Here is a 25,332-nt window from a genome sequence, read left to right on the forward strand (position 1 = left end):
AGCGTATTATTGTCAGACAATATCCACGACAGGATGGCTGTACAGCAGGTTACAAGAGCCCTGCTTTATCAGGCTGGAAATGTGGAATTGTATAGATGCAGCTTAGGTTTCCCTCCATCTGTACGCTATAGAGGTTTATAGTGCATGGTTCATAGTGACTTCCTGTGCTTCATTTCTCTCATTTTATGAGAATTTTTTATAGTATGTATTTTAAGCCAATCTGACTGCGCGCATTTTTGTCATACATATGTGCATTCGTTTATCCTCGAATGTAAGTATTTTCTTTAAAATGACAATTCATTTTTAAAGTTAACAGACAGGCGCATCCTGGTTGTTCTGCAAGCCAAGCCTCACACAAGGCCGCTTCACCTGGCGACTCATCCAAGTCCCTTCGAGCTTCTCTGGAGACCAGACAGACCTCCGTCAGCGCCGTTCCTCCTCCATCATCCTATCCCACAAAGGCAATAGTGTTCGACTGTGCAGCTGCAAAGCAGAGCAAAACGCCTGTGTCACATTAGCCTGTTAGGTGGGGGCACGAGGCTATCGGTGGACTTGAAAGGCAGGCTGTGCTCAAACATCAGGCCAGATCTTGTCCTTTGGCCTCACTCTGCACAGTGCACAAAAAAGAGCTGTCTACCCTATCGGATGCTCTGGAGGAGTCCACAAAAGCCTCAAGTATGCTGAGCTGGCAGCAGATGTGGAGCCACTGGAAATCTTGAGGTCACCTGAAGGGGATTTGTGGGGAGAGTGAACCACCAAACTGCTGAAAGACATCAGAGTTTGAGGTCAGGCCCAGTGGTAACCCTAATGGAGCTGTAAGGCTGTAGATGCCTTCAGTTGGCGCATAATCCCACCTCATGGCATCTCCAGTATAGATATGCTTCTCACTGGTTTAGAAGATCTGGTTTAGATCTTTGACCAGATCTTAAACTGAATAATAACGATTCAGTCAATACATTCTTCTTTTACTCCTGTTGTTCTTGTGGTCTTGTAGAAAACTGAATATAGGAAAGTAGTGTGGTTCTACATCCTTCCAAACTGGGCTTGCACACTTAAGGAGACTAAACATCAAAGGGACCCTAAAGAGCAGTGCTGATATATCAGGAAATTTCTTCACATAGAAGTCTTCACTTTGTTATCACAAACGAATTAATGTTATCCTACAAAGTGGAGAGCAGTCAAGTTATATTTAAGATCAGTTTCTGTTATAAAGCTCTATCAACAGAAATAGACTAAGGTATGAAAACTGCAGTTATGGATAAAGAGCATGAAAAGCTATTTTTTTAAAGCGTGTAGTGGAACAATGCATCATCTTCTGAAATATGCCATCAGGCCAAATTCAGATTTACATTTTATTCAAATTAAATACTATAAGCATGTTTTAGGCTGTTAATAGAAAGTGCTAAGTACAAGGTAGAACTTGAAGTACTTCCACTTTACTTGTCAATGTGTGAATGAGTAAAGGCTGAACTAACTAATTTCATGCGTAAATTATGAAACACTGGGGTTCGTTGGTCCATTTTCTCATTGCATTATTTGCTTTATCCAGCCAAGCGTGTCAGTAAAAACACATTTGAATACAATCCGTGCAGCAGCTGTGTCTTCACGACAGACCGAGGCAGAGTCTATGGAGGCAGAGCCGAGGAAATAGGCGCAGTGTGCAGGCGGCGTCCCGGGCGTTTTTTTCATTGTTATCTAACAGGATCAGGGCGCAGCTTCAAAGCTTCGCAGGTAAAGAGCCTCAAAGGGCTGAATGGACTCCTGCCTCCACAGCGACAGATCGCCGATAAAGGAAACAACTAGGTCCAGCCTCTTATCTGCTTTGTAACGTAACTAAACGATCAGTTCAGTGGAATTGCTGAGCAGCTGCATGCAGAGACATCTCAGAGGAGGGCCAGCCCCACACGTTATATAGGCTGTCTCTCGAAGAAGCTGTCTCCCGGACTGATTTGTCACCTAAAAGAATTGATGTCATGCTGTCAGTCTTCAGTTTCCAGAAAACAGAAGACAGATACAGTAACTGACAACTGAAATAGTTTCCTACAGAACGTGGCTTCCATTTGACTCAAATCCCTTTTTAGATCATAATTTATATCGAGTATAATATCAAACCAGCAGCTTTTGGTTTATCAGTCACTTACTGTAAAGTATTTTCCATTGGAGTGTTTGCTCTCAGGAGCTCTCCCCGGCTTCCTCGCAGCTTGTTTTAGCATATTTGCATGTGAACGGGCCGACAGTCAGGCGTAATTGTGTTGCTACTGTAATACCTTTGATCTCTAATGTTTGAAGCGCCTGTGCCAAATGCTGGTTCTTGGGTAACTGGCGCCAGCGCACACCGGGGTATCAAGGACATGTCAGTACGAAACCACTGGAGGATTACTACTGTCTCCCGTCAGATTGAACGGGTTGAGAGAAAACATATGTCACGTTAAAGTGCAATAAAAGTGATCGCCGTGATATATTCGTGTCTCTAAAGTTGAATTTTACGCACGGCAGGATGATTCCATAAACTATTCTTTCTTTTAATTCGCCCACTGATATATGTCTCTATACATCTTGCCTATCTACGGTGGAACCAGGGATAACTAAAACCAAATCTGTGTGGAGAAATTAAGGAAATTTACATGTTTTATATTTATTTTTGAGCTGGTTTCTACTTTAAGAGCTGATCGCAGGTGCTTATGTTGTGTTATAACAGAACACGTAACATAACACGTAACATAATTGTCTGCATAATTAGTACCTTATACAGACACTTATATTTCGATATATTCCTGCATATATTAAGCATTAATTCTTTGGTTTTTGGTGAATGCCTCTTTTCCTCCACTGTATGCAAGCGGCAGCAATATGGAAGTTAAATGGTCACCGCCTCTGCAGGAGATACAGCTGTTTCAGGGTCCCCCAGTTTCACTAGGGGCGGACAAATGTATGAGCTCAGGAGGGTTCTCACAGACTCGGCGGCGCCAGGTCTTCACACACTCACAGGATATGTAAAGACTTCAATAACGAGCCATTATCCCCTAATCATCGGGATCGATCAGGCGTTAACAAGGGTCTCTACATATGCAAATTGGCAGCGAGGGCCAGGGGCTTATAAAAGCCGAGGCCCTGTGCTGGAGCCGCTACAGCACACTCGTTCTGACATTTGGTGGATTAACAGGTCACTGAGCAGCACTGCCAACATGGTGAAATACTTTTCTGTGGACTGGCTGGCCCAGAGCCATCACAGTGCAGAGGAACACGGAGCCGACGTGGATACTGCGCCAACCTGCAGACCTCACATTCCCTGCATGGTGCAACCGAGACCGCCGACTTTTGGCAAAGGTTACCTGCAGCCAAAACCCAAACCATCAAAGCCTGTTGAACACACGGAGCCAATGGAGAGCGGCGGGCATTACCAGGACTCCAACCAGTGTTCGCCTCTGCGTTCGTCAAGCTGCGCATCACCAAGTAAGTAGTGCAGCTCTGGCATTCACAGCAGCGATTCGATTTTGTCAAATGCTGAAGCGGGGTTTGTAATCACATTTTCCTTCCTTCAGTTTCAGAAATCAGCGGGTACTCCTCCGGCTACGAGAGCGAAGCCGCTTCCTCCGAGTGTCTCTCTGTGAACGAGGGCAGCGAGGTGGAGAAAGACGGGCCACAGCGTCGTGTGCGCACAAAGTTCTCCCCCGAGCAGATCAGCAAACTGGAAAAGATATTCAACAAGCACAAGTACCTGGAAGTCGGCGAGAGAGTGAAGACAGCGCAGAAGCTGAACCTCACAGAAACCCAGGTAAGAAGAGAGCGTCAGTTCAGACAAATCTAACATTTAATGAAGAACTAGATACCTCATATTGTGCATTTCTCTGGATACTAATGCGCTACTGTTGCACTTTCTCAGGTGAGAACATGGTTTCAGAACCGAAGGATGAAACTGAAGCGGGAGGTGCAGAACTACTTCGCCCCCCACGTCCAGCCGGTCCCGTTCCAGCCTTTGGCTCCCGTTCAGTATCACGGTGTGGCCGGACAGCGACCCCAGTACGCAGGGAGCGCACCGACCTTTTACCAGCTCCCCGTCCCGCAGCTGGTCCTCCAGCAGCAGATGCCTCCTCACCACCCGCCTCATCTCATGATCCACCACCCACACTTTTACTGAAGAACTGTCACTCAAACGAACTCACCTACTGAAACACTTAGACGTCGAGAATGTGCAATAATCCAGAGCTGTTTTTATTTGATGTGTGATGTTTATTATATTTTATATAAAAGCTGTAAAGAATAGTCTATTTATCACAGAATAAAGTTTATCCTCTGCACTACAGTAAGAGAGTCTCCTGTTTTTGCACATGGTGCCATCATTGAGTATCTCACAGATAAAGCAGGTGATATCATCTTTATTGCAGGATTAGCCCCACATGAATAGATCATCCTATCTTTCTTCTTAAGGAGGGAGGGGCTGGAGGAGTGATTAAGTCGACAGTTGAGCCAAGGGGGTCTTATCACAACACACTGTATGGATCTCCTGATTTGATTCTAATGTATCAGCTTGATATGAGGCCAAAAGAGTGGTCAAAGCAGGGAATATAAACAAATCACAATAAATTAAATCAGCGAGTTATTAAATCCAAAGAAAATAAAACCAGCTTTCATGTGCACAAGGTCTCAGGCATGCCCCCCGCCCCCCTCCCAAACCTGTCAACAAAGGTTGACCAAATGCTACGCTTTCAAACGCTTTGTTTGTCCCCACCTCTGCACTTCAAACGCCAGCTAACGGGGAGATCATGGTCGACAATTAGTCTTAATTAAGCCTCTCATTGATGAGTTTACACTTACCACAGGGGCCCTGACCTGGCTCCAGAGAGTCTGGAGTTTTGTGTGGCCAACGGATCCGATCTGTGATGTGAAGTCTCAACCCCGAGGTTAAAACCTGATTATGTGATGAGATCTGGAGATGGCAAACTTGATGCGCAGCGACTCTGGGGATAATTGAAAGGCCCTAAATGCCTGAGACGGGAGACCCAAGTCTATGCCTTTCTAGATTGTCAGAGCACACCGATATCTTTTGATATTTCAAAGCAAAACGCATCTCGTGGCTGTAAATGCGTATTTTTTTTCTTTTCAATGAAGTTTATTTTTGAAAGCCTCGCAGGTTACCTGGTGCGTGGGGTTTCAGGGTGCCCCGAGGCAAATGTCTGATTCAAACAGGTCAACAAAGATCAAAAGGGACTTTCTCACTTTCTGTCGATGTTTTCTGACTGCGGTCACACCCTCCCGGCCCCGCAGTAACAAAGGCCTCATCACCAGGTTGCTTGATGCGCAGACAGCTGGGCGCTTTTGTCTGCAACCAAAAGTCACTCACATCCCAGACGGCATGGAAGCGTCACTCATCGTGACAGGGGGAGGCAGACTCTACAAATACAGTACAAATGAGCTTTTTAACTGAATTATAGTTCAGTGCCACCGGCAAATGACCTCACAAGCCCTGCATGAGTATGTGCTACGTTGTGTTATTTTATGGATTGGCTGGTACCCAGTGCCCACAAGTTCTTTAATTACATCTATGCACTGGCATTTAATCTTCTTGTATTCAGAGGCGGATATAGGCCGGGCCACTTTATGCAGAGATCATTTAGTCTGAGATCCCAACTAACTGATACTCAGACTCACTGGCGCCAGGGCATCTCAGGCCGCCACGAACGTGAGAAAAACTACAACCCAGCCTCTATTAACCTCAATTACAACCACCATCGAGTTTCTATCGTTCCGCTGAGACCCCTTTGCATATGCAAATACAGAAGTGTGCCCCTCCTATATAGCGGCCAAGAGTCGGTACGCACACACACACACATACACTTTGAGACCACCGCTTGGATACACCATGGCAAACTTCTCCATCGAGTGGCTCTCCAAAAGTTATTATGAGGAGATTACTCTACAGGAACGGGACGCAGCGCTTCATTCAAAAGTCCACAGCGAAATGGGAGAATTTGCAAAGGAATCAAGAAGCCAACACTCTCCGACCTCGCCAAACAGTAAGTTCTCTGATAAAGCGTGTCCAAGGAGCTGGGGTTCTTTTGTGTCCGTATTGATCTCGACTGGATTAATTAAGTTCTCCTCCTTCCAGACAGTTGCGGCTACACTTCGGGGTCTGAGAGCGAGGTGGGGGATGACAGCGAGGGGGAGACCGCCCAGCAACGGAGGATGAGGACCAAGTTTACATCCGAGCAAATCACCAAACTGGAAAGCACCTTCAACAAGCACAAATACCTGGGCGCCACGCAGAGGAGGAAGATTGCAGAGAAACTGAACCTGTCTGAGACTCAGGTATGTTACCTTCGTTCTTTTTTGAGGCCTCGGCTGTGATACCAGGTGTAGTTGCATCATTCTATTTGAAACTCCTTGAAAGCAGCCTACAGTGTTCGCCCCGGTCGTGCACAGTGGAATTGCATTGCTATGATTTGTACTTGAGCACTTGAAAAAGAGCTGTTTTAATGGCTTGTTTTGAATCTCCCAGGTGAAAACGTGGTTCCAGAACAGGAGGATGAAGCTGAAACGGGAGGTGCAGGACATGCGGCCCGAGTTCTTGGCAGTCCCGGCCGCTCTGCTGCCGCCGGTGCTGATTCAGCACCCCTTCCTGAGCGGACAGCTCCCCGCAGGCGGCGGCTTCTACCCGCAGCTGCAACCGCTCCACAGGACGATCCTCCCCGCCACTCCTCTGCACCAGCACCGCTCCCACCCAACCATCCTGCCTCCTCCACGCTTCTACTAAACTTCACCCAGAAGTTTTAACACCATAATCACTGTCTAGAATCTAGATATTCTCTATTGCTCCCTTTAAAAGAGCAAGTTGTGAATAGGATAGGAATGCTTTTAATATTTCCGGAGCACTATTCTGTATTTTGATCGTATATGTATGTAATAATGTATTTTATGCAGATGTGTATATGTTTTATCTCACAAATAAAATGAGAGAGAGAGATTTAAGACTGGCTCATGTTTTTGTCTCTCAGCCAAATATATTTCCCATAGTACTGCTGCACTACTTTTTATCGCTTAGGATATATTCACTGTTTGTCGTAAATGCACAGAACAAAAATAAGGCTCACGAGTCAGCCATTAAATGATGACACGCATTTACCGTACATATTCTTGCATATTAAAATATTAAACACGGTTCTGACACTGACAGATAAATAGAAAAATGAAAGGTTCTGTTCGCCATGAAGCAGCAAAGAAGGAGCTCACTGCGAGGTCAAATAATCACAGCCATTGTTACTGAATCAGATCCAAAGTGATGCCATCTGATGCAACATTTATACGAGAGTTAAAAAAAAGAAAAGGAAAGAAAAGAAAATACACTGTGCTGTGTTTCTTTTTGTACCATACACTCGATTTTAATTCTTTCTGATTCTCCCTTTTTTCATTGGAAAGGCTTCCTAGTGGCCAAGGTAGACAAACAAGTATAACGTTTTGTCACATTCAGGTCGCTTGAGAACATCTGCTGGCAGATTTTCTGCATAAAAACAGGCCCCGGCCAGGCTGTCTGTCACTGAAGATGCTGTCTCTGGCTGCTGCAGGGGCGCATTTTCCTCTGGCGTCCGGTGGCATTGCTCCAAGCTGTGCTCGCCCTCCGCTGCTTGTAGATTTGCATCTTCAAAGGGACATCAAAGCGGAGGAGACTGCCAGATCATTGAGATCCATTGAGCTCTATTGTGTCGCGATTGAACAGTTCGCACTTACTTGAAAAGACGCAGAGGACGGCGCCCTCGAGTCTGCCCAAGGTGTATATTGCCTCACGTTAAAGTCATTAGGTGGCACCGGCTAAATAGGTGACTGATGGAGTCGTACTGCTGTAAAGTGGCCGTGCCTGCTTCACTTGTGATCAGAATTTAGAAATAAATGCCTACCGATGGCCTGTTCACATTCAGTGCTATGCAAACCATATCTAGCTCCCTTGGGAGGATCTATGTTCAGCAGCGACACGATTCAAAGAGTTCGGCACCATAGACTTAAATTCATTTTGAAAAGACAGCCATACTGGCACCTCCCACCAGGAGGCACAGTTATCAAAGGGGGTGATTAGACTTGCATGCACCAGTAACTACTACAATCAGATGAACCTTCTTCATTTACAGGCTCGACTGAGCCATATACCCATTTATGCGAGGCCTCTATGCAAACCTGCAGACAACGAAAGGCCCCAGTCTGCAGCAGCATTAACTGGGATAGCTGCTGACACTAATGGATACACGAGCATCGGTAAATGATCCTTTTTGAGAGGGCAAAGAGCTGGCGAGTTGAATGACAATGAGGGTTTGACTGGTCCCGTTTGGATCAGGTGAGTTGGGTAAAGAGGTGCTAACAATCTCAGTAAAGCTGCGGCTGGATGACTGCAGACAGACTGGAGCCAGGGCCGCTTGGTGCTTAAACCTGATTGTCAGTGGTGGAGACGCTGCAAGTGATAGTATGTTTTACTGCACTCTTCTATTTATCAGAGGAAATATTTGACCTCTAAACGCAAAAGAAATGACCTGATTTGAATTAGTACCTACATAAACATGGCCAATGTACGTGATGCAGAGCACTCCTAAATATTAAACCACATTTATTGCTGGTGAAAAAAAGAGCCGAGATAGGCCCCTACCCTGAGGGTGTAACAATTTAACTAATAAAACAATTCGATTTTTAAATTTAAAAGTTTGAGAGAGACACAGATATAAGTTAACATTATTTATAGATGTTCATATATATGTAGAAAAGGCTAAAATAGACAGAATAGATCTATTGTTCCTGTCATAATCCTTTCATTTTTACCCTGTGGTGTGGGAATGAACCCAGTCAGTGAGAATTAATATGTCTCACTTAAAGCTATACAGTATATTGCTAAATATTAAACCAGTGCATCACAACTTTTTGAGGCTTGTAGCCTTTTAAAGGAACCATATTATGTCATGTTTTAGTTGCGTAAACCACGTTTTAGACCAATCGAAAATGCAAATAATGGTTCACCGAGCTCAGTTAAGGAGATATCACAAGTTGCAGAACACTGTTATCTTACCTACATTATGCCCCATTAATCATTTTACTAAACCTTTGATTTTTTGTGACCCTCGGAGACGCCTGACACTCAGGGTGGGAGACGCTACACTATTGTATTCATAGTCCGAACAGGCTCCGTCTAAGCCGACAGTGAAATGTCACTCAAGCACTGATCCATCATCCAACTTGTATTTGCATATTCAAATACAAGTTGTAATCCATCATCACAAAAAGTGATATTTGTGCTTTTACTTAGAATTCATTGAATATTTTTGTTTTACTGTTTTACATTGCAGTTTGTTGTTTTTTCACAAAGAACACAGTTGTTGCTAGTAATTAAATGAAACGTAAAATCTATCAAATAATGTTTTGTTTTTATGGTGTTAAAGCCAAAATACTCAGGCAATTTCGTGGGCACTTTTGCCCATCAGAGTTGCCCAAAAGATTGTCTAGTGTATCACCACCCTAAATCATTAATGTGTAAAAGTCACCATCTTCAACTCAAGTGTTCCAAACCTTGAAGTTCAAAAAGCCAGAATGTCAAATCCGGTATTTAATGTCTTTATTTAACAAACAGCTTTAAAAAAAAAAAAGAATAAATAAATAAAAAATACAAGTGTTCCAACACCAAAGTAGCACCACACAACACCATCATGAACACATCTGATGAAATCTCAGTCACAACTTTACTTAAAAACAAATCACAGAGACATAAAAATGACCTGTATCTTCTTCCTCTTGTCTTCCTCTTGTGAGTCCAAGGCAAGCTGAAGCCCGGAGCGTGCACGCGCATGTGTGTCAGTGTACACACACTGTGAGGTCAGCCACCGTGCGGCGGGGAGGATGATGAAATGACTGCCTGCATGGCGGAATACCTCAGCAGCCCCATTTTCCCATGCCTTATGCCTCTTTAAAGTTACATCTCAAAGAAGTATATGCATAGGAAAAAGGAACAGCGAGTGCAACGAGCCCTGCTGTCCCGCCGCGGCGTGCTGGGACCTGGAGGGCGGGGACGACAAAAGGCACAGAGTTGCATGACTACACGTAACTGAAGAAATACGTTAGATATATTTCAACTGTGCTAAGGGGAGACTGCTTGAAATCTTGACACAGCAGACACAGCAGACTCGTGTTATTGTAGATTCAAATGAAATCAAAGATGTGTTGCAGCTAAGAAAAAGTTTTGCTAGGTTATCTTTCAGTGTTTTCTCATAATCAAAGGAAACTCTTAAAAAAAAAAAAAAAAAAGTCAGAAGCCAGAAGAGATCTTACCCCATTAAGGTCCGGATGAGTGTCTCCCGTGGAAGCACCTCCTGTTGGCCATTTATCCCTCCACAGGGACCTTGAAGATGTTTAGCAAAGACAGTGTAGCTGTTGTCTGTGCCCACTCAGCACTTATCCTCCCTCCTTGGTTTCAAGCCACGGAGGCACACCTGTGAAGAAGCATCTGCGGGGAGGGAAAAAAAAAACAAAAAAAAAACAGTTTGCTACGTGCGCCACAGTGATACACATAGCCCGGATTCCTCTGCAAAGTCTCATCGCCTGCTACGTCCAAATCCCTCAAGTTAACAGTGAAATTGTTTCAGTTATTATCTCCTATCTGCACGATGCCGTGGACGTCAGAAGCTGCGCGCCAGACAGGGAAACATTCAGGACGGCTTGTTCCTGCTTAGTGGAAAACTTTCTTATCTGCTTGCACCAGTTATTATTTATTTTACTTTTTTTTTAATGCCCCGGTTCCCTCTCCCAGAAGAGGCCTCTGTGCTTTTTAGCACTCAAGGTCTCCAGACAAGGACTCTCAGGGTGTGCTGAAGTGAGACACTGACTCACACACACGCACACACACACACACACACACACAGGTTGCACAGTGTGGAGAGGAGGGAGTGTTATGGCATGTCAAGGCCAGTGCAACCGGCTGAGGATGAAACTGTGCTCTTTTCGCAGAACCTCCATGTTTGCGCCGTCGAGAGCAGAAGTTGTACATAACGATGTTAAAACTGGTAAAGTTAGATCTATCTTAGAGGTCCCCACAAGCCCCAGTGTAGCAGGAGGAATCTCAGGCATTAAGTTGCTAATGAGCACTGCAGGCTCTTTAATAATATTCATATCTACAGAGGCAGTGTCTACATCGGGTGTGGAGTGTAGGGCGTGTTGCATGTGATATATCCTGTTTTAACATAGTGTTGTTATTTTATTCTTTCTTTTCTTTTTTTCTTTTTTTTTTGAGGAGGCTGCTGTGCTCTACTTTCACTTGCCACATTCCAAGTGATACTAGTGAATGTAGTCCTCCACTAAATCCCCGTTTATGACAATTTTTTAATTTGACGCCGTAGTTGGTGAAGCAGTTAAACTGGATTAAATTAAACACTACAGAGTTTCCAATGTTTACCCTTGCGCTCGGACTAGAATGGTGTACAATGGCATCGATACAACACAGTACACTCTAGATTCAGACTCTGACACGACTTTATTGATCCACAAAGGAAATTGCTCAGTCACAGTAGCTCAGTTGCACATAGAAAGAAAAAAATTCTTGTGTAAAAGCACACTAAAAACTCTAAGAAAATAGATGCAAGACAGTTAAAATAAATAAACAACAATGATGATTAAAAAAAAAATAAAGAATAATAAAAAAAATATTTGCATATGTACAAATCTAATAAATAAAATAAAATATTTACATATGCACAAAACTAATAAAATAAAAAAAAAGAAAAAGCCTCCAAAATAAAAACACAGCTATATATTCATATTATGGCATGCAGCTACTATTAAAATATATAAATTTTTCTCTGTATATGAAGTTCTGAAAACTTTATGGACACTAACATTTTTTATTTATTTTCAGCTCCTTAGTAGCAGTAGAAGACATTTAAATGCAACAATCTGGATTTATGTCCATGGCACACACACACACACAAACACACACACACACAAATCATTATTTCATATAAAAAAAAAATTAAAAATATTATGACCTGTTTATAGCTGTAAAAAGTGTTTCTGAGTTACGCGCGTAAAGACAGCAGCTTTAGTTGTATTGTGCCACGAATTTTAATCCGCTTTGACTGTAATGATCGACAAGTTGAGAAACTTTTTTCATCCTGTCATAAGTAGAAGTCCTTCGAACCATCACTTGGGGGCAGCAGTCTCAAAGCCTGACTAGCAGCAAAATGAGGGCAAACGCGATTTATATGTAGTGTAATAGTACATATTTGTTTTAATGCACTCACAATAGCATTTCTGCGAGGTTTATAGTGTATTACAGCACGATACACGGTACTGATGTGGAGCCAAATGCTCGTCTGAGTCATGTCGTTTTGTGAGATAATCACTAAACTATTTGATCAAGGTCTGATGAGCAGCAGCATATTTGTAGGCTGACTGGGAGATATGCAGTGCAGGGCCTGCCCGCTCTCTTATCAGTATTTACTTATGCAGTAAATCTTTACTACTCTGGACACATATCTGCAAAACAAATGAGTTTATAATAAAAAAAAAAAAGAGAAGAAGAACAAGTGTATTGCAGCGGTTTCTCCTACATCAACATGTCTGACTCATTTCCACCATGTCTCACAAGGCCCTGCTTTTAATTGGGTACACTTTAACATGCAGCTTTTTAAAATCTTGTTTTTTTTTTTGCTTTTTTTTCTTCTTTTTTTCTGCAGAGCGTTTCATTTGAGCGAGGCGAATTTGCAGAGCTAAGCAGAAATGTTTCACTCTTCAGGAGAGAAAAAACAAAAACAAGGCAACAACAAAAGCTGCTTGTTCATCTCAACACATCTGCTACCGAGCGGGAGCGAGTTCACTCAGCGAAACGTTTCACGCGCGGAACATGGTTTAAGAATTTGACACTTTGACAGGGGCGGTGGGTGTGATATTTTCTGGAATCACACCTGTAGTTTGTCTTTAGGATTAAATTGGAAATTTGAGGATCTGTCATGTTCATTAGGGTGCACTCTGCAAACACGGTGTCAGAGTAAAACATAACTGCTGCACACGTTTAGATGGAGACTCACATTTGTGTAACTAGTTTGTCTGATCTCCAGTCGTTTTTAACAGTTATGTTATGAATAAGAGCTTTTGGTTTAAAATGAGAGAGTGTACATTCGTAGTCCCCAGAGGGCTTTTTCTCCCTAAAATAAAATAAAATAAAATAAAATAAAATAAAATAAAATAAAATAAACACGATTTGCATATGTACAAATCTAATTAAAATAAATCAATAAAACAACAATTAATGCAATAAAAAATAAAATAAAATAAAAAAATACAAAAAAAGTGTAAAAACACACAAAAAACTCATGCCAGTTATTATCATTTCTCATAGCCTCTCCTAACACTCAGTAAAGGAATGATTTTTTGTAGCTTTTGATCACTTTAAACAGAGGTGATGAATTAAATGAGAAATCATGAACTACAACAAAACCATCCAAGGCTTCGAAAAGCTCAATAATACATTAAGCCACAAGAAAAAGCAAGTCTAACCTGTTCAACTTTATACAACTATACCGTCAAGGTTGAAAGCACATAGCATGTACTTGGCATTACCTCTGTCCAAACCTTTTGCTTGTCTTTACAAGGAGCACAGGAGGAAGCGTTGCAGCCTCCCTATGAGAAGTGATTTTAAAAGCTTTAGTATAAAAAGCAGCATGTATATAAACATTCAGAAAACAAAGTGCCGCATTCACTACAGTGTACTCTTGTCAACAATGAAAGATTCAGCCTTCAGGGGTGGGGACTGTATGAAATATGTCCGCCCAAGGTTATGCAGACAAAGAGCGCTTTCAATAGCGACGCCCATGCTAGCACCGCCGCGATTAGAACATTCTCTTCGGTCTGAAAATATCGTTTCAGTGCTGCAACGCTGGTACACGGCGTCTCTATCTTCCCTCTGCTTCTCTCAGCAGTTAGTGAATTTTAACTTCCCCTCCCCTCCGCTTGCCTTGTTGTTGGGATGCAGTTAAACAGATGGAGACGGGGAAGGGGGCTCCCTGGGCCCCTCCGGTAGGGGCCAATCTGCATCAGGCGCAGGGGCTGACAGAATAAGGCCACGGGGTGAGACAAGCAACTCAACCGACTCGTCTCGGGAGCTGGGCCACCACGACGCCACCTGGCTCCCAATGGGGGGGGGGGGGGGGGAAGAGGAAGAGGAGGGGGCGCGTGAGTTCAAGCATCCACAGGGCTAAAAGTTCTCCACGGCGATGTGATTACAGCTCTCCTCATCTGTTCCGCATAGGTGTGTCTGTGTCTGAGGTGAGGAGTGGGAGGCTGATCAAGGATGAGCAAGAGTAGCTGAAATGAACAGGCCTCACAGGAGGTCAGAGGAGAAGCTAGTTCTGCCCTGACAGTTTGGTTTGACCTGAACATAAAAAAAAATAAAAAATAAACGTGCAGCCTGGTTCTGCACACGCACCTCGCTTTTGTCTTCTCTCTGCAATGTGCGGTTCATGTAGTCGGCCGGTGGTAATGGAATGAGTGGGTGTTGTGTGACTCCCAAGTCACCTAAGGTTGCAGGCATCTCTGTCGTCTATTCTTTTTTTTTCTTTTCTCTTGTTGTTCATGGGATATGACAGACTCATTGGCGTAAACAACAGCAGCCACCATTGTCTTCTTTTTTTTGTTTTTTCTTGTTTTTTTTTTTTTCAACAGGCATAGAGATGTTGTTCCTTGCCTTTCATCCTGGAGCCACTCAGTGTTGGACATGTTACATTAAAGGAAAATCATGTTAATAGACTTGCTAAGGGGCAATCCATGCCATACTCAAGGGACAGCTGATAAGGGTTCATGTCACCATTTTGGTGCCTTTGAGCTCAGCTCTGTCGTCAGTAACAGAGAATCCGGTGAAATTAAATTAAATCACCAAGTGAAATGTCACCCTTTGTACCGTCCTTGGAACTCACGCTTTCTCCGCCTCTGACCCAGTCTCCCTCAGCCTGTCTCCTACCCTCTCCCTCTTCCCCTGTCCCTGAAGGTGGCTCAATCAGACGACAACGGCGGCTGTTTCTCATTGTCAAAAGACATTTCAATCTGGCTGCTCCCCTCCCCGGTGGGTCCGGGCAAATTACCACTTCAAAAGGCTGCGAGTCCCCAGGTCTCACCCAGTGGGGTTGTCTCTCCCTCTCTCCCTCTCTCCCTCTCGTGAGCTTGCTTGTGCCCCCATACTAAACAAAACTCTGCAGGAGTACAGGGAGGGGTTGCTTCATTATGATTCAGTGTTCTCCTGAATAATGAAATGTCTTTCATTAGTCTGACTTGGTTTGTAGGTAAGTTTTAAACATTTCATTCAGTTTTAGGATGAATTTGGTATTTATTTTAGGCCCATTACGTCAATGTGTGAAATACGGACTGTTCACAACATATATCATCTATATCATTTTAACTGCGTGGCTTAATTGTGCCAAAATGATAAGATAAACTAATACAGTATTCAACACTAATACAATATTCAACTTGGTTACTACTTCATATTCATCATTTTACCACAGGCCACGTGCCACAGACTGTCTCTATTCATTTATTCACATACTAACTACGTGCGTAGTTTTATATATCTATCTCATAGCATAACTGGACTTGTTGGGTTTTTGGAGATGCTTTGCCACTGCTTCAAGAAGTCTCTCCTGAAAAACTGGTGAGGAGTTGCGTCTAATAGGAACATCTGTTTCTCATGAGCAGGGTCTGTAAACAACAAGATACTTGGCTGTAACTGGAGGATTTATATATATACACACACATACAAAAATACATTTTTTTTATTTATTAAAAATGGTGATTCATTAAAGACTTTCAAAATAGCTCTGCGTATGTATGAGAGATCTATGTTTTCTATCTGGAAATTTCCTCAAGTGCATTGAACGCCTCTCAAGGGGATTTTAAAAAGACCACATCATGTGTCTAAAAATACCCCACAGTGTCACACAAGTTATAAATTCTATATGTGTATTGTAAAAGAGTTTATTTACGTATATTTGTATATTAAATTTATTTAAGATTTGCCTTCTTTTACTCGGTCATGTACATATTGACCAATTGATTTGTTTGTTTCTGGTCTGCCCTTGAAGCCACTTTTCATTCAGCTGGTGCCACCTTGTTGTGTTTTGTGGTATCTGGAGGAGAGAGGGGAGATCTGGGGAGGAGGGAGGGAGGGGGCAGATCTGACTATGGACCAAAGGTTCACGATAAAGTATGTCAGTCAATATCCCCAGCTTTCTACAGCTAGCTCAGATGTTTTATTTTTGTACAATCTACCATGTAAGATGCAGAGGATGGAGCTCGTCCGTGTCGCCTGTCTGTATCTTTCTAATTATCCTACTTGCCTGAGAGAAATATTAATGTTTTCATTTAAGTCTTGTCAAGAAGGTAAATTATAATTTCCCCACAAATGTCAAACAATCCCTCTGGATTAATACTTGATTGTTCTTGTAACAAAGAACAATACTTGAAACAAATGAATCAGAGAGTGATGCGTAGGAGTTGTTGTAAAAAGGACTATGGTGTACTGCCTTAGGTTGGAGGGGGAGAGCGAGAGGGGGAGGTATTTACCTGTTTGTCATCACAGGTTGGGCCATCTTTTGTTGACTTCGGCTACTCTGAGACTTTCAGGGGGAGCTTTAAAAAAATAGTCTTTTTTTTTTTTTCTTCAGAGAAATTTATTCATCCCAACAGGGCAATTCATTTGCAGCTTTTTCACATGCATCCCATACACGGTCAATCGATCCAATAAACAAACAAGCCAAGGAAACAATAAGTGCACGGGCACATAATAATCGATCATAAAAATTTGTGATCCTTAAGATCAATAAAATCAGTAGTGAAAATCCAATAAATAACTTAATATCCCATAGATAAATAGAATAAAGAGATGGTTAAAACTGTAAAAGTTTCATCTAAAATGAGTGGAGTCTGTGTTTAAGAGCTTCATAGCAGAAGGAATAAAAGACTTTGTGTAACGATTTGTCCTACCATTGGGCACATTATAGCAATGACTGGAAGGCAGCAATAAAAACTCGGTCGACAAAATGTGATCTGGTTGGCTGGTTATTGATTTTGCTCTCTGAGCAACTCGTTCCTCCCGGATAGCGCCCAAAGTCTTCTACTTGGTGCCAGTCATTTTTGCAGATACTTTAACAATTGAGTTCAAACTACTTTTGTCCCTCATAGACAACCCATTAAACCAGCACATAAAGGAAAATGTTAAAAGTCTTCCAATAAAAGAATGATAAAAGTTACAGGTTAAGATAGTATCACAGAGCGTAATTTCCTCATTAAATGAATTCTGTCGACAATAAGTTAAGTGTTTTCTTTAGATTTGAATTGCCTAAAGTCAATAAACAGTTCTTTGGTTCTTGGACACATTTTTGACACATTTAAATCCAAGATCATTGCACCATTTAATATTAACCTGTATTCCATCTTCTCCACGAGGAGGTAGCAGAAATGAAAAAAAGAATAAACACATCGTGGCTGTGTGTTGTTATTTGCTCATTAATGTTCAATTTTTCTAAACGTTTGTCACAGTTAATTAACACAATTGTGTGTTCCCTGCTGTGGCTGCGCTGGACTAGAATTGGTAGATTTATGTCGCCACCTGAACTCCTCATTAGTAAGCGGCCCCTGGGATACTTGAAACAGCTCCTTTTTTCTAAATGAATTGTTGTATACAGAATATACATCCATATACAGCAATAATATGTTGGAAAAAAAAACAAAAAAACAAATGGGGTTCAGAGTTTGGCTTTGTAAAGACAAAAAAGCCAAGTTCAAGCCAACCTGACCCTGAACCTGGTGGTGAATTGCCCTTTCATTGCACAAACAAACAATGGATTGAGTGGGGGGAAAAAAAAGAAATACATGGCTGTTCACCAACAAACAACTCTTGGATGTACAGTTTGCATGAAGGCAAAAACTCTGCTGCTTGCTGAAAGGGCAACTGGAGCACGTCTGTCAGAGGAATGGATAAATGGAGTCGTCAGAACAGTTTGGCCCACAAAAGAGCAGTTAAAATGTCTGAGACGAGGGAAAAGGATGTGTCCCACACAAGGTACTGAAAATAAATGTGCATTTATTGTAGGAAACAGCAGCGTCTTTCAGATTTGCCTATATGGTGGCAAAAGAAAAAGAGAAAAAATATATGAAATGTTTGGGCAGCATTACTCAAATTGCTTTAGTAATGGTGAATTGTTTTCTTCAGTAACACTGTCATTGTGTGCGCTTGGATAGTTAAATGTGCATGCATGTAAATTGGAAAATCATAGTGCATACTGCAAAACAGGGCTCCCTCAAAAGCCACAGTCTAACTCGAACTCTGCACCTAAGCCAGACCAGGCACCCCCACCCCATAGCAATGACACTCCTTGATGGCAGCAGCCATCCCCAGCAGGATGCAGACTGACACAAACACGGTTTAGGAGCAACTCAAAAAAACATGAAGAACAGCACAAGGTGTTGATCTGGACTTCACTAGATCCCAAACTGATCAAGTATCTGCAGGATGATCCACAGAGCCCCCTCCCCTCTGCTCATAGGACCCAAATGCCACCACTGACAGGACATCTTCAGAAGGCACCACTATTTTGGAGGCAGAAGAGAGACCTACACAACATACGAAGGTGGTCACAATGTTTTGCCTGATCGGTGTATGTCATATTGTCTTCATTTTTAAGATCTGTTTTACATTTTTGCTCCTGTTCATCCCATTTAATCCTCTGTGACGGGATCAGAACAATTACGAATCAAACTTGAGACACGTCTGTGCATGAGGCTTTGTGTGAACTGTGTCCTTTAAAGGTCAACCTGCAGGATATATGACTGCCCAGCCCACCGGTTGTAAGTAGTCACTGTGGATAAAGGCATTAGCCACGGGCCTAAAGTGTGATGTTAAACATAAATAACTGGAGGCGTCACCAGCAATACAAAGATATGAACTGAGCCGACTTCCTTAACACAGTGAGAAGATTGATTTGTGTTAACAGAGATTTGAGTAATGCCTCTGTTGTTCCAGCCTGTACGTTTTTGTTTTCCTTTGCAAATGAGCGATGGCAATCCCTCCCTCGGAGCACGTGCAGCCCTTCTCGCATTATCGCAGGGACGGTAAGAAGGCTTGCGGCGAGAGAAGCAAAGACATTACAGGCCCTGGCAGGGAGCTGACAGAGAGTGAAGGCAAACTATTGTGTGAGCTGACTGACACTCGCAGCGTCGCCATGCATCACCACCGCCTCAGTGCGGCGGGCTGCTGTTGAGCGGCTCTGTGCGGCTTGATCGAGACTATCAGGGTGGACTAATATGGCAATTAAAGATCAAACGCTGCTGAATAAAACATTTAGCGTTCGCACATCGTTCAGCCTTACCCCTCTGGGAGACGGTTGCCGAGGGTTTACAGATCTTTTCCTGTGAAATCAGTTCCTGGATTGTGTCTGTAGTGTTGACCTGTGGGGGACCTGTAGGTAATGCATGCAGAGGTGTGAAAGAAAACGTAAGATAACTACGTTGAGAAAGGCTGAAACACGTTGTCCATAAATAAATGGTGCGCATTAAAACCGGTGTTGGGCACGTGACTTTTAGGTAGGTTACTACTGAAAGTGACTATTGCATCACAAAAGTAAACAATTTAACAATATGTAGTGCTTTTAACATCCTGGTAGACATGCGCTTTGCTCCGGGACATAATGTAAACTTCAGGTGTACGTTCTTGCTTTTTCACCTCAGTGAGGTTAAAGTAGTGCTTATACTATCTAACTGAAAACGCCGACTTTACCTCTGAATTCTCCAGACTCACCGTTGCTGCAGGCTGTCTGTGAGCATGTGTGTTCGTGTGTGAGCAACACCTGCCCAACTGAACACTGCCTCTGGTTGCCTTACAATGAATCCTAATGCATGATTTATACTACTCTGCAGGACTATGCAAGGACCTTATTTATGCCTGTGTGCTCGTCAGTCTGGCTCACTTCTCCCAACACAACTCCTCCCAAACACTAGATGGCGCTGTGTCTTCTTCTTTTCTTTTTGCCAATTGGCTTAAATTATGCGTCTACTTCCTGCTTCACTTTCAACAGTGGCGGCTGAAACTTTCCCCGAAATTTCACCAAACACGAGTCACGTCAAACGGACCAATCACAGCTCTTGTGCTCTGCGTTGCTGCAGTGTGTAGTTACATTTTTGGGGAGGGGCACATCAGCAACGCAACAAGGTCCGAGCGACATCTGTGTGGGGGTCAATTTAGCGCAGAACCATTACTCTACCTTAACCAGTTATCATCACTTATGTGGTTGCTGCCTTTTATTTTAATGCTGTTATTCCCATCATTGATAAAACACACAAGCAAAATAACATGTGCTTCCAATGCTGAACATATTGATGTACAATCTTGTATTTATTGGTGTACTATATGACATGTTTTCTCCTTGAGTTGTGTGTATATTCCATGGACAGTAGTGTCTGTGCTAATGTTGCCTGCTGTTAAGTATGTCCCCGCATCAAATGGCTTAATCGCTATGAATGCACATAATGTTCACCACCTGTGCATTACATAGATTCCAATGTTTGTTCCAATGTCAGTAGCACATATATATGCTGCATATCGCACGTATCTATTCAAAATGGCAATTATGCACGTATTCAATTCTGTATGTGGTCCCACTGACAACCATTTCCATAGTCCATGTTCTGTAAACAATTATCATCCAATTATACTTTAAACAGCTTGTTAACCTGTATATCCTCCAGCTGTGTAGATACTGTAGGATATAGCACCACTTTGCCCCAGTATTGGCACCTCTGCACATACCTTCTGGTTATATGCTGAGTGTATTTTATTAGTTCTGTACTCGTACTCTGCCGAATGACAAAACAAGCTAATGCAATTTAATGTATTCGCACAGACAGGAACACTGTGGCTGTGGTAATGTCTCACCTTTTTTTTTTTTTTTACTTTTGGAGCTGTAAATCTTTGAGTGACTCCTTAGATTGTTATTTGCTTCACAAAATAAGACTGAATTACAAGAGATTGAACTGATTGTTTGAAAAATGGTTGTTTATTTAAATCTCAAGACGGTGTTTCATCCTAAACTAACATGCAGATTTCGTGTTACTTTATGCTCTTTTACAACAATTTAACTTAAATTGAAGAAATGTGTTTGCTTCAGTTGGATGTTGAAAAGATTTTAAGTTACACACTAACTTCAAGACATTCAACTAAATCGGGAAGGAGGAAGACTGTGTTCTCATTTACTTGGTAATCCACCAAGAAGGATACACTTGAGAGTTACTGGCAGGAAAGAAGTGTAGCGCCAAACTATTCAGGCACACAGGCGATAATCCATCTACTTGTAGCGATGCTAAATCTAAATGTGCTCACAGGTGTGCAGGAACCTATAGGGTGGCGCCTGGGAACTGTTGACAGAAATGGAAATGCGGCTCTCTAACTCTTCCTCTTTGTATCTAACCCCATGCGGTGCAGCTGTGCGGAGCGGAGATGTGAGGGGTCGTCAGACAGCTTCTCTTTTTTTGACATTTCTCTCGCGTTGTAAATCTCTTCCTCTCAGTAAAACATCTCACTCAGAATGAAGTGCGATCTCTCTCTCTGTACACTGCACCCCGGTGGGAGTGATGATCAGATGTGGGCATGGGAAAGAGGGGTTGCGGCCTTGCATGGAGGGGGCTCTCACCTCCTACCTACTCCCTCCTCCTTTTCCGGCCTCCTTCGCTCCACTCTGGTCCAGTGATAAGAGTCATATGAAAGACCTTCCTTTCCGCCGGTGGTGGGAACTCGGAGATAAGGTGGGCGGTGTAGCGGCTGCTGGGCCTTCTCCAGGGAACAAGGAGTCCTCTGACTTCTCTGATACCATTACACTGAGGGGGATGAAGGTTGCAAAGTATGTATTTGCGTTCAATCAGTGCTTTTGCGTACATCTGAGCTTCTGCTTGCCGGATGCATGTTACATTTATCTCATACTACATTGTCACAGTCTGTCACAAAATAAAAAATAAAAAAACAACATCTGATATTTTCCACAAACAAACGTTAGCTCCCGAAATACGAGCATTAGCCTCAAACTGTCTGCCGCATCCTTGGGTGCCTCGCCGCAGCAGCAGAACAACACATAGTATCAGATGAAGGTTGAACCAAAACACAGGTCAGGATGACCAGTGTTGGTGCAAACTGCCTCGACCTTGACTTGCTGCGTTTCTCTCGGCAGTCTTTGTGGGAAGAGTATTGAACTGTGCCGTGGATGAAAAAGAACTGCTCCTTCACATTCATTTCTCTCCAGTCACGAGAACCTTCAAAGTAATTACTCAAGTCAAAGTGAGCGATAAATCACCTTTCTCCCTCAAAGATGTGCCCTTGAATAACTGGGAAGTTAAAGCTAAAAAACAAAAAAGCCTTGGCAGACGTCTCTTTCCTGGTCTTATTGACAAAAAATATAGACTTAGCAATGGGATGCTCCTCCTTATCTTAGGAATATCAAAGTCACAGAACATAAACCTCAGGACGATAGCTCACGTACTGAGGGGATACATATACCCCCCACCTTTCTGCCCGTGCCCCCTCTTGTCACGGAATTCCACTTAATTTCACCAGCTTTACCTTAACTTTCCAAGGTTGTTGTCCGCACTAACGGGAGGGTAATGAGCTGTCAATCAAATGACCCAGGTTTGATTCATGGGTAGCTTCCAGGGAGGACGGAGTTATTTCTCCGTCGAAACCTGAGCTGTGATGACAGCTGATGTTTGCAGAAAAAGAAACAAACAGCAAAATTTGCATCGGTTTCATAGCTTTTTTTTTCTTTCTTTCTTTCCCCAAGCTGCCACCACCTATACAGGTTGACAGAAAATGTGATTATCCCTACCCCTCATGTGGTTTGCGATAAGAAAAAGGAGACAAGGTGTGTGTGTGTGTGTGTGTGGTTAGATATCAGCTCGGGTAAGGAGTCTGTGGTCGTCTTCACACGCCACTCTCTGCCGGATGCACCCTGCGTGTCTCTGACACTTTCTCTCATTATTAGATACACCGCTTCCTGCTGGGGAGGCCAGGTGTTGCCAGGGCTGTCATACATACACCTCCAATCAAGGTGCCTCATGCACACAGACACGCATTCACACTGGCATGCATGCACACTGGCATGAACGCACACCAGCACCCACATAAAGGGTGGTTTCAGGGGAGGACAGATGTGATATATTTATCAGCTCATCACTGCTACACGGAGAAGGCATTAGATTGTGGTCCGGAGAGGTGAAACTGAATCTTCTGGATCCACTTTTCAGCAAATAGTGCCCAGCCTGTTAGAAATACAAGGATGATGAGGACAGGTGTAAAGAGACTGTTCACGTTTCCTAGACTACCACTAAGGAAGACCACACATCTTCATGAAAAAAAGAAAGAAAATAACAGGAATACCAACCCACTGCATCTACTAAAAAATAAATGCAATCAAATTAACCAGCAGACAAAGCAAATCTAATTCAAGGAACAGAATCTTTAAGGGAGAGGACGTATATATAGCACATGCATATAATATGCACAGATAAAACTAAAATAGAAATGTTTCCATTGCAAAAGGAATGGCCTGCCACCTTACTTGGTGTAAAACACAAAATAAAACAGTGCTTCTGGCTGCATTAATTATTCAAGGCCCTGGTGTTACATCCTCACTGAGTGCATACCATGGTTATCTGGGAACCCAAATATTCAAGGAACACTGCCACCGATGATAGTGCGAATATTATGCAGCTTCTCTTATTTTACCCTGAGCTGTGCGAGCAGCAGTCTTACTTTTCCAATGAATCATTTCCAATGTAAACTTGAGGAAATTGACTCACAAAACACCAGAATTTGTTATTTTGTTCTTTAGTTTGTGAAGCCGTCGGATCTCTCCACTGAGCAAACTAGAACTAATTAAAGCCAAGACAGATGTTTACTTGTTGAATTAAATTTTTTTTTCTATCAAAACTATTCGGAAAAAAATTATCATAGCAACAGCAGATGCAGATGTTATTGATGACATCACACTTTTCAAATCAAGTGCTTGACAACAACATAAAAATCTGCATTAAAAGCAGCACGTAAAACAAAGGTAATATAGGACCTGAAACCAATAAAACCAATAAAACACATAAATACACAAATAAAAACAGATTTACCATCTCGATTAAACCCTTGAATGCTCTTAGACAGAAGTAACGATTTAAAGTAGATCACACAAGGCCAGCTGACCCGATTTCCTTTGGCAAACCATTCCACAGCCGTGGGGCCCTAACTGCAAACCACTTTTGTGTTCAGTTGCCCCTGGAGCAGACAGTAGATTTCTGCCCTGGGACCTAAATGTATGAGCCAGCCTGTATGGTAGTAAAAGATCAGTGATATACAGCTTTAAAAGAGATGATTTTAATAAATCATAATGTAATACTGGAGATGTGCTAAGGGTGATATGATCCCTTTTCTTGGTTCTGGTTAAAAGCCCGATAGCTTAATATCTATCTCTATCCATCTAAAGTTGTGTGATTGTTTCATGTATTATAGTCTCTGTTTCTTTATAGGTGAAATGGAACAGATTTTGAAATTATTCCTCATATGTAATAACTGAGTGCCATCATTGTAAAAATGGAGTGAAACACCATGCCTGCGAATTATGTGACAAAGGGGAAAAGAGGAAGCACAAAGAAAATAAAATTGGTCCTAGAACCGAGCCTTGAGGCGCACCACACATTTTATTACCTACAGACGTTTTTTTAAATTATTCACAGAAACATAAAACCTTCTATTTGATAAGTACGAGGAGAACCAGTCGAGGGCAGTCTCTGATATTCTTGTCCTGCACTTCAGCCTGTTTAATAAATGCTGTGATTTATTGTATCGAAAGCAGCGCTCACTTCCATGAGTACCAGGACTGACCGTGTGCATACCAGACTATGCACTTGTCCATATTTAAAAGACTATTCTTGACCTTAAGCTGTGCAGTCTCTGGGCTGTGGTGCATAATATAGTATAAGGTCCAGATATTTATGAAATCAAACCAAATGTTTGACACTAGCTATGGCAAGGATTTTGTACAAGAGTGCAATTATGCTTGGTGTCTAGTGTAGCAGAAAGAAATAAGGCATGAATATACTGCAGCAAAATGTATGCCATTGATATTATGGTTCACACTCTCCTAACACTGTAATAGAGCTCATTATACTGAACTGAGCATATCCTACTGCTGCTGTGATCACTGTGTGCACAAACACATTTCTTCGTCGCAAATGCAGCTTTTGTTCTCAACACTTTTTCATTAATAGATTTTTTTTAAAAATGCAAAAGGATTAAAG

General features: G+C 42.5%; 2 protein-coding genes and 1 long non-coding RNA gene across 3 annotated transcripts; 2 read left to right on the forward strand and 1 right to left on the reverse strand.

Annotated features, from left to right (window-relative positions):
• The first annotated feature begins 117 nt into the window (after nucleotides 1-117).
• LOC125019099 (homeobox protein vent1-like) lies at nucleotides 118-4,298 on the forward strand. The gene is made up of 3 exons (XM_047603609.1): nucleotides 118-3,453; nucleotides 3,543-3,775; nucleotides 3,884-4,298. The coding sequence occupies exons 1-3, from the start codon at nucleotides 2,862-2,864 to the stop codon at nucleotides 4,136-4,138; spliced, it is 1,080 nt and encodes a 359-aa protein (XP_047459565.1). The 5' UTR covers nucleotides 118-2,861; the 3' UTR covers nucleotides 4,139-4,298.
• Nucleotides 4,299-5,860: 1,562 nt separating this feature from the next.
• On the forward strand, nucleotides 5,861-6,838 carry LOC125019061 (homeobox protein MSX-2-like). Its single transcript, XM_047603567.1, has 3 exons — nucleotides 5,861-6,014; nucleotides 6,107-6,306; nucleotides 6,497-6,838. The coding sequence occupies exons 1-3, from the start codon at nucleotides 5,861-5,863 to the stop codon at nucleotides 6,749-6,751; spliced, it is 609 nt and encodes a 202-aa protein (XP_047459523.1). The 3' UTR covers nucleotides 6,752-6,838.
• Nucleotides 6,839-9,566: 2,728 nt separating this feature from the next.
• On the reverse strand, nucleotides 9,567-10,845 carry LOC125019108. Its single transcript, XR_007114020.1, has 2 exons — nucleotides 10,294-10,845; nucleotides 9,567-10,020 (listed from the first exon to the last, which is right to left on the reverse strand). It is a non-coding gene; the product is annotated as an uncharacterized LOC125019108 (long non-coding RNA).
• Between the last annotated feature and the right edge of the window lie 14,487 nt (nucleotides 10,846-25,332).

Source organism: Mugil cephalus, chromosome 13 (genome assembly GCF_022458985.1).
Source record: "Mugil cephalus isolate CIBA_MC_2020 chromosome 13, CIBA_Mcephalus_1.1, whole genome shotgun sequence".
In the NCBI taxonomy this organism is placed as follows: Eukaryota; Metazoa; Chordata; class Actinopteri; order Mugiliformes; family Mugilidae; genus Mugil; species Mugil cephalus.

What these genes read in the sequence shown, in the direction of transcription:
- LOC125019099 (XM_047603609.1), top strand. Translation starts at nt 2,862, where the DNA reads ATGGTCACCGCCTCTGCAGGAGATACAGCTGTTTCAGGGTCCCCCAGT. An exon ending in GTCAAGCTGCGCATCACCAA is followed by an intron (nt 3,454 to 3,542) that starts GTAAGTAGTGCA and finishes TCCTTCCTTCAG; the next exon opens with TTTCAGAAATCAGCGGGTAC. An exon ending in TGAACCTCACAGAAACCCAG is followed by an intron (nt 3,776 to 3,883) that starts GTAAGAAGAGAG and finishes GCACTTTCTCAG; the next exon opens with GTGAGAACATGGTTTCAGAA.
- LOC125019061 (XM_047603567.1), top strand. Translation starts at nt 5,861, where the DNA reads ATGGCAAACTTCTCCATCGAGTGGCTCTCCAAAAGTTATTATGAGGAG. An exon ending in CTCTCCGACCTCGCCAAACA is followed by an intron (nt 6,015 to 6,106) that starts GTAAGTTCTCTG and finishes TCCTCCTTCCAG; the next exon opens with ACAGTTGCGGCTACACTTCG. An exon ending in TGAACCTGTCTGAGACTCAG is followed by an intron (nt 6,307 to 6,496) that starts GTATGTTACCTT and finishes TGAATCTCCCAG; the next exon opens with GTGAAAACGTGGTTCCAGAA.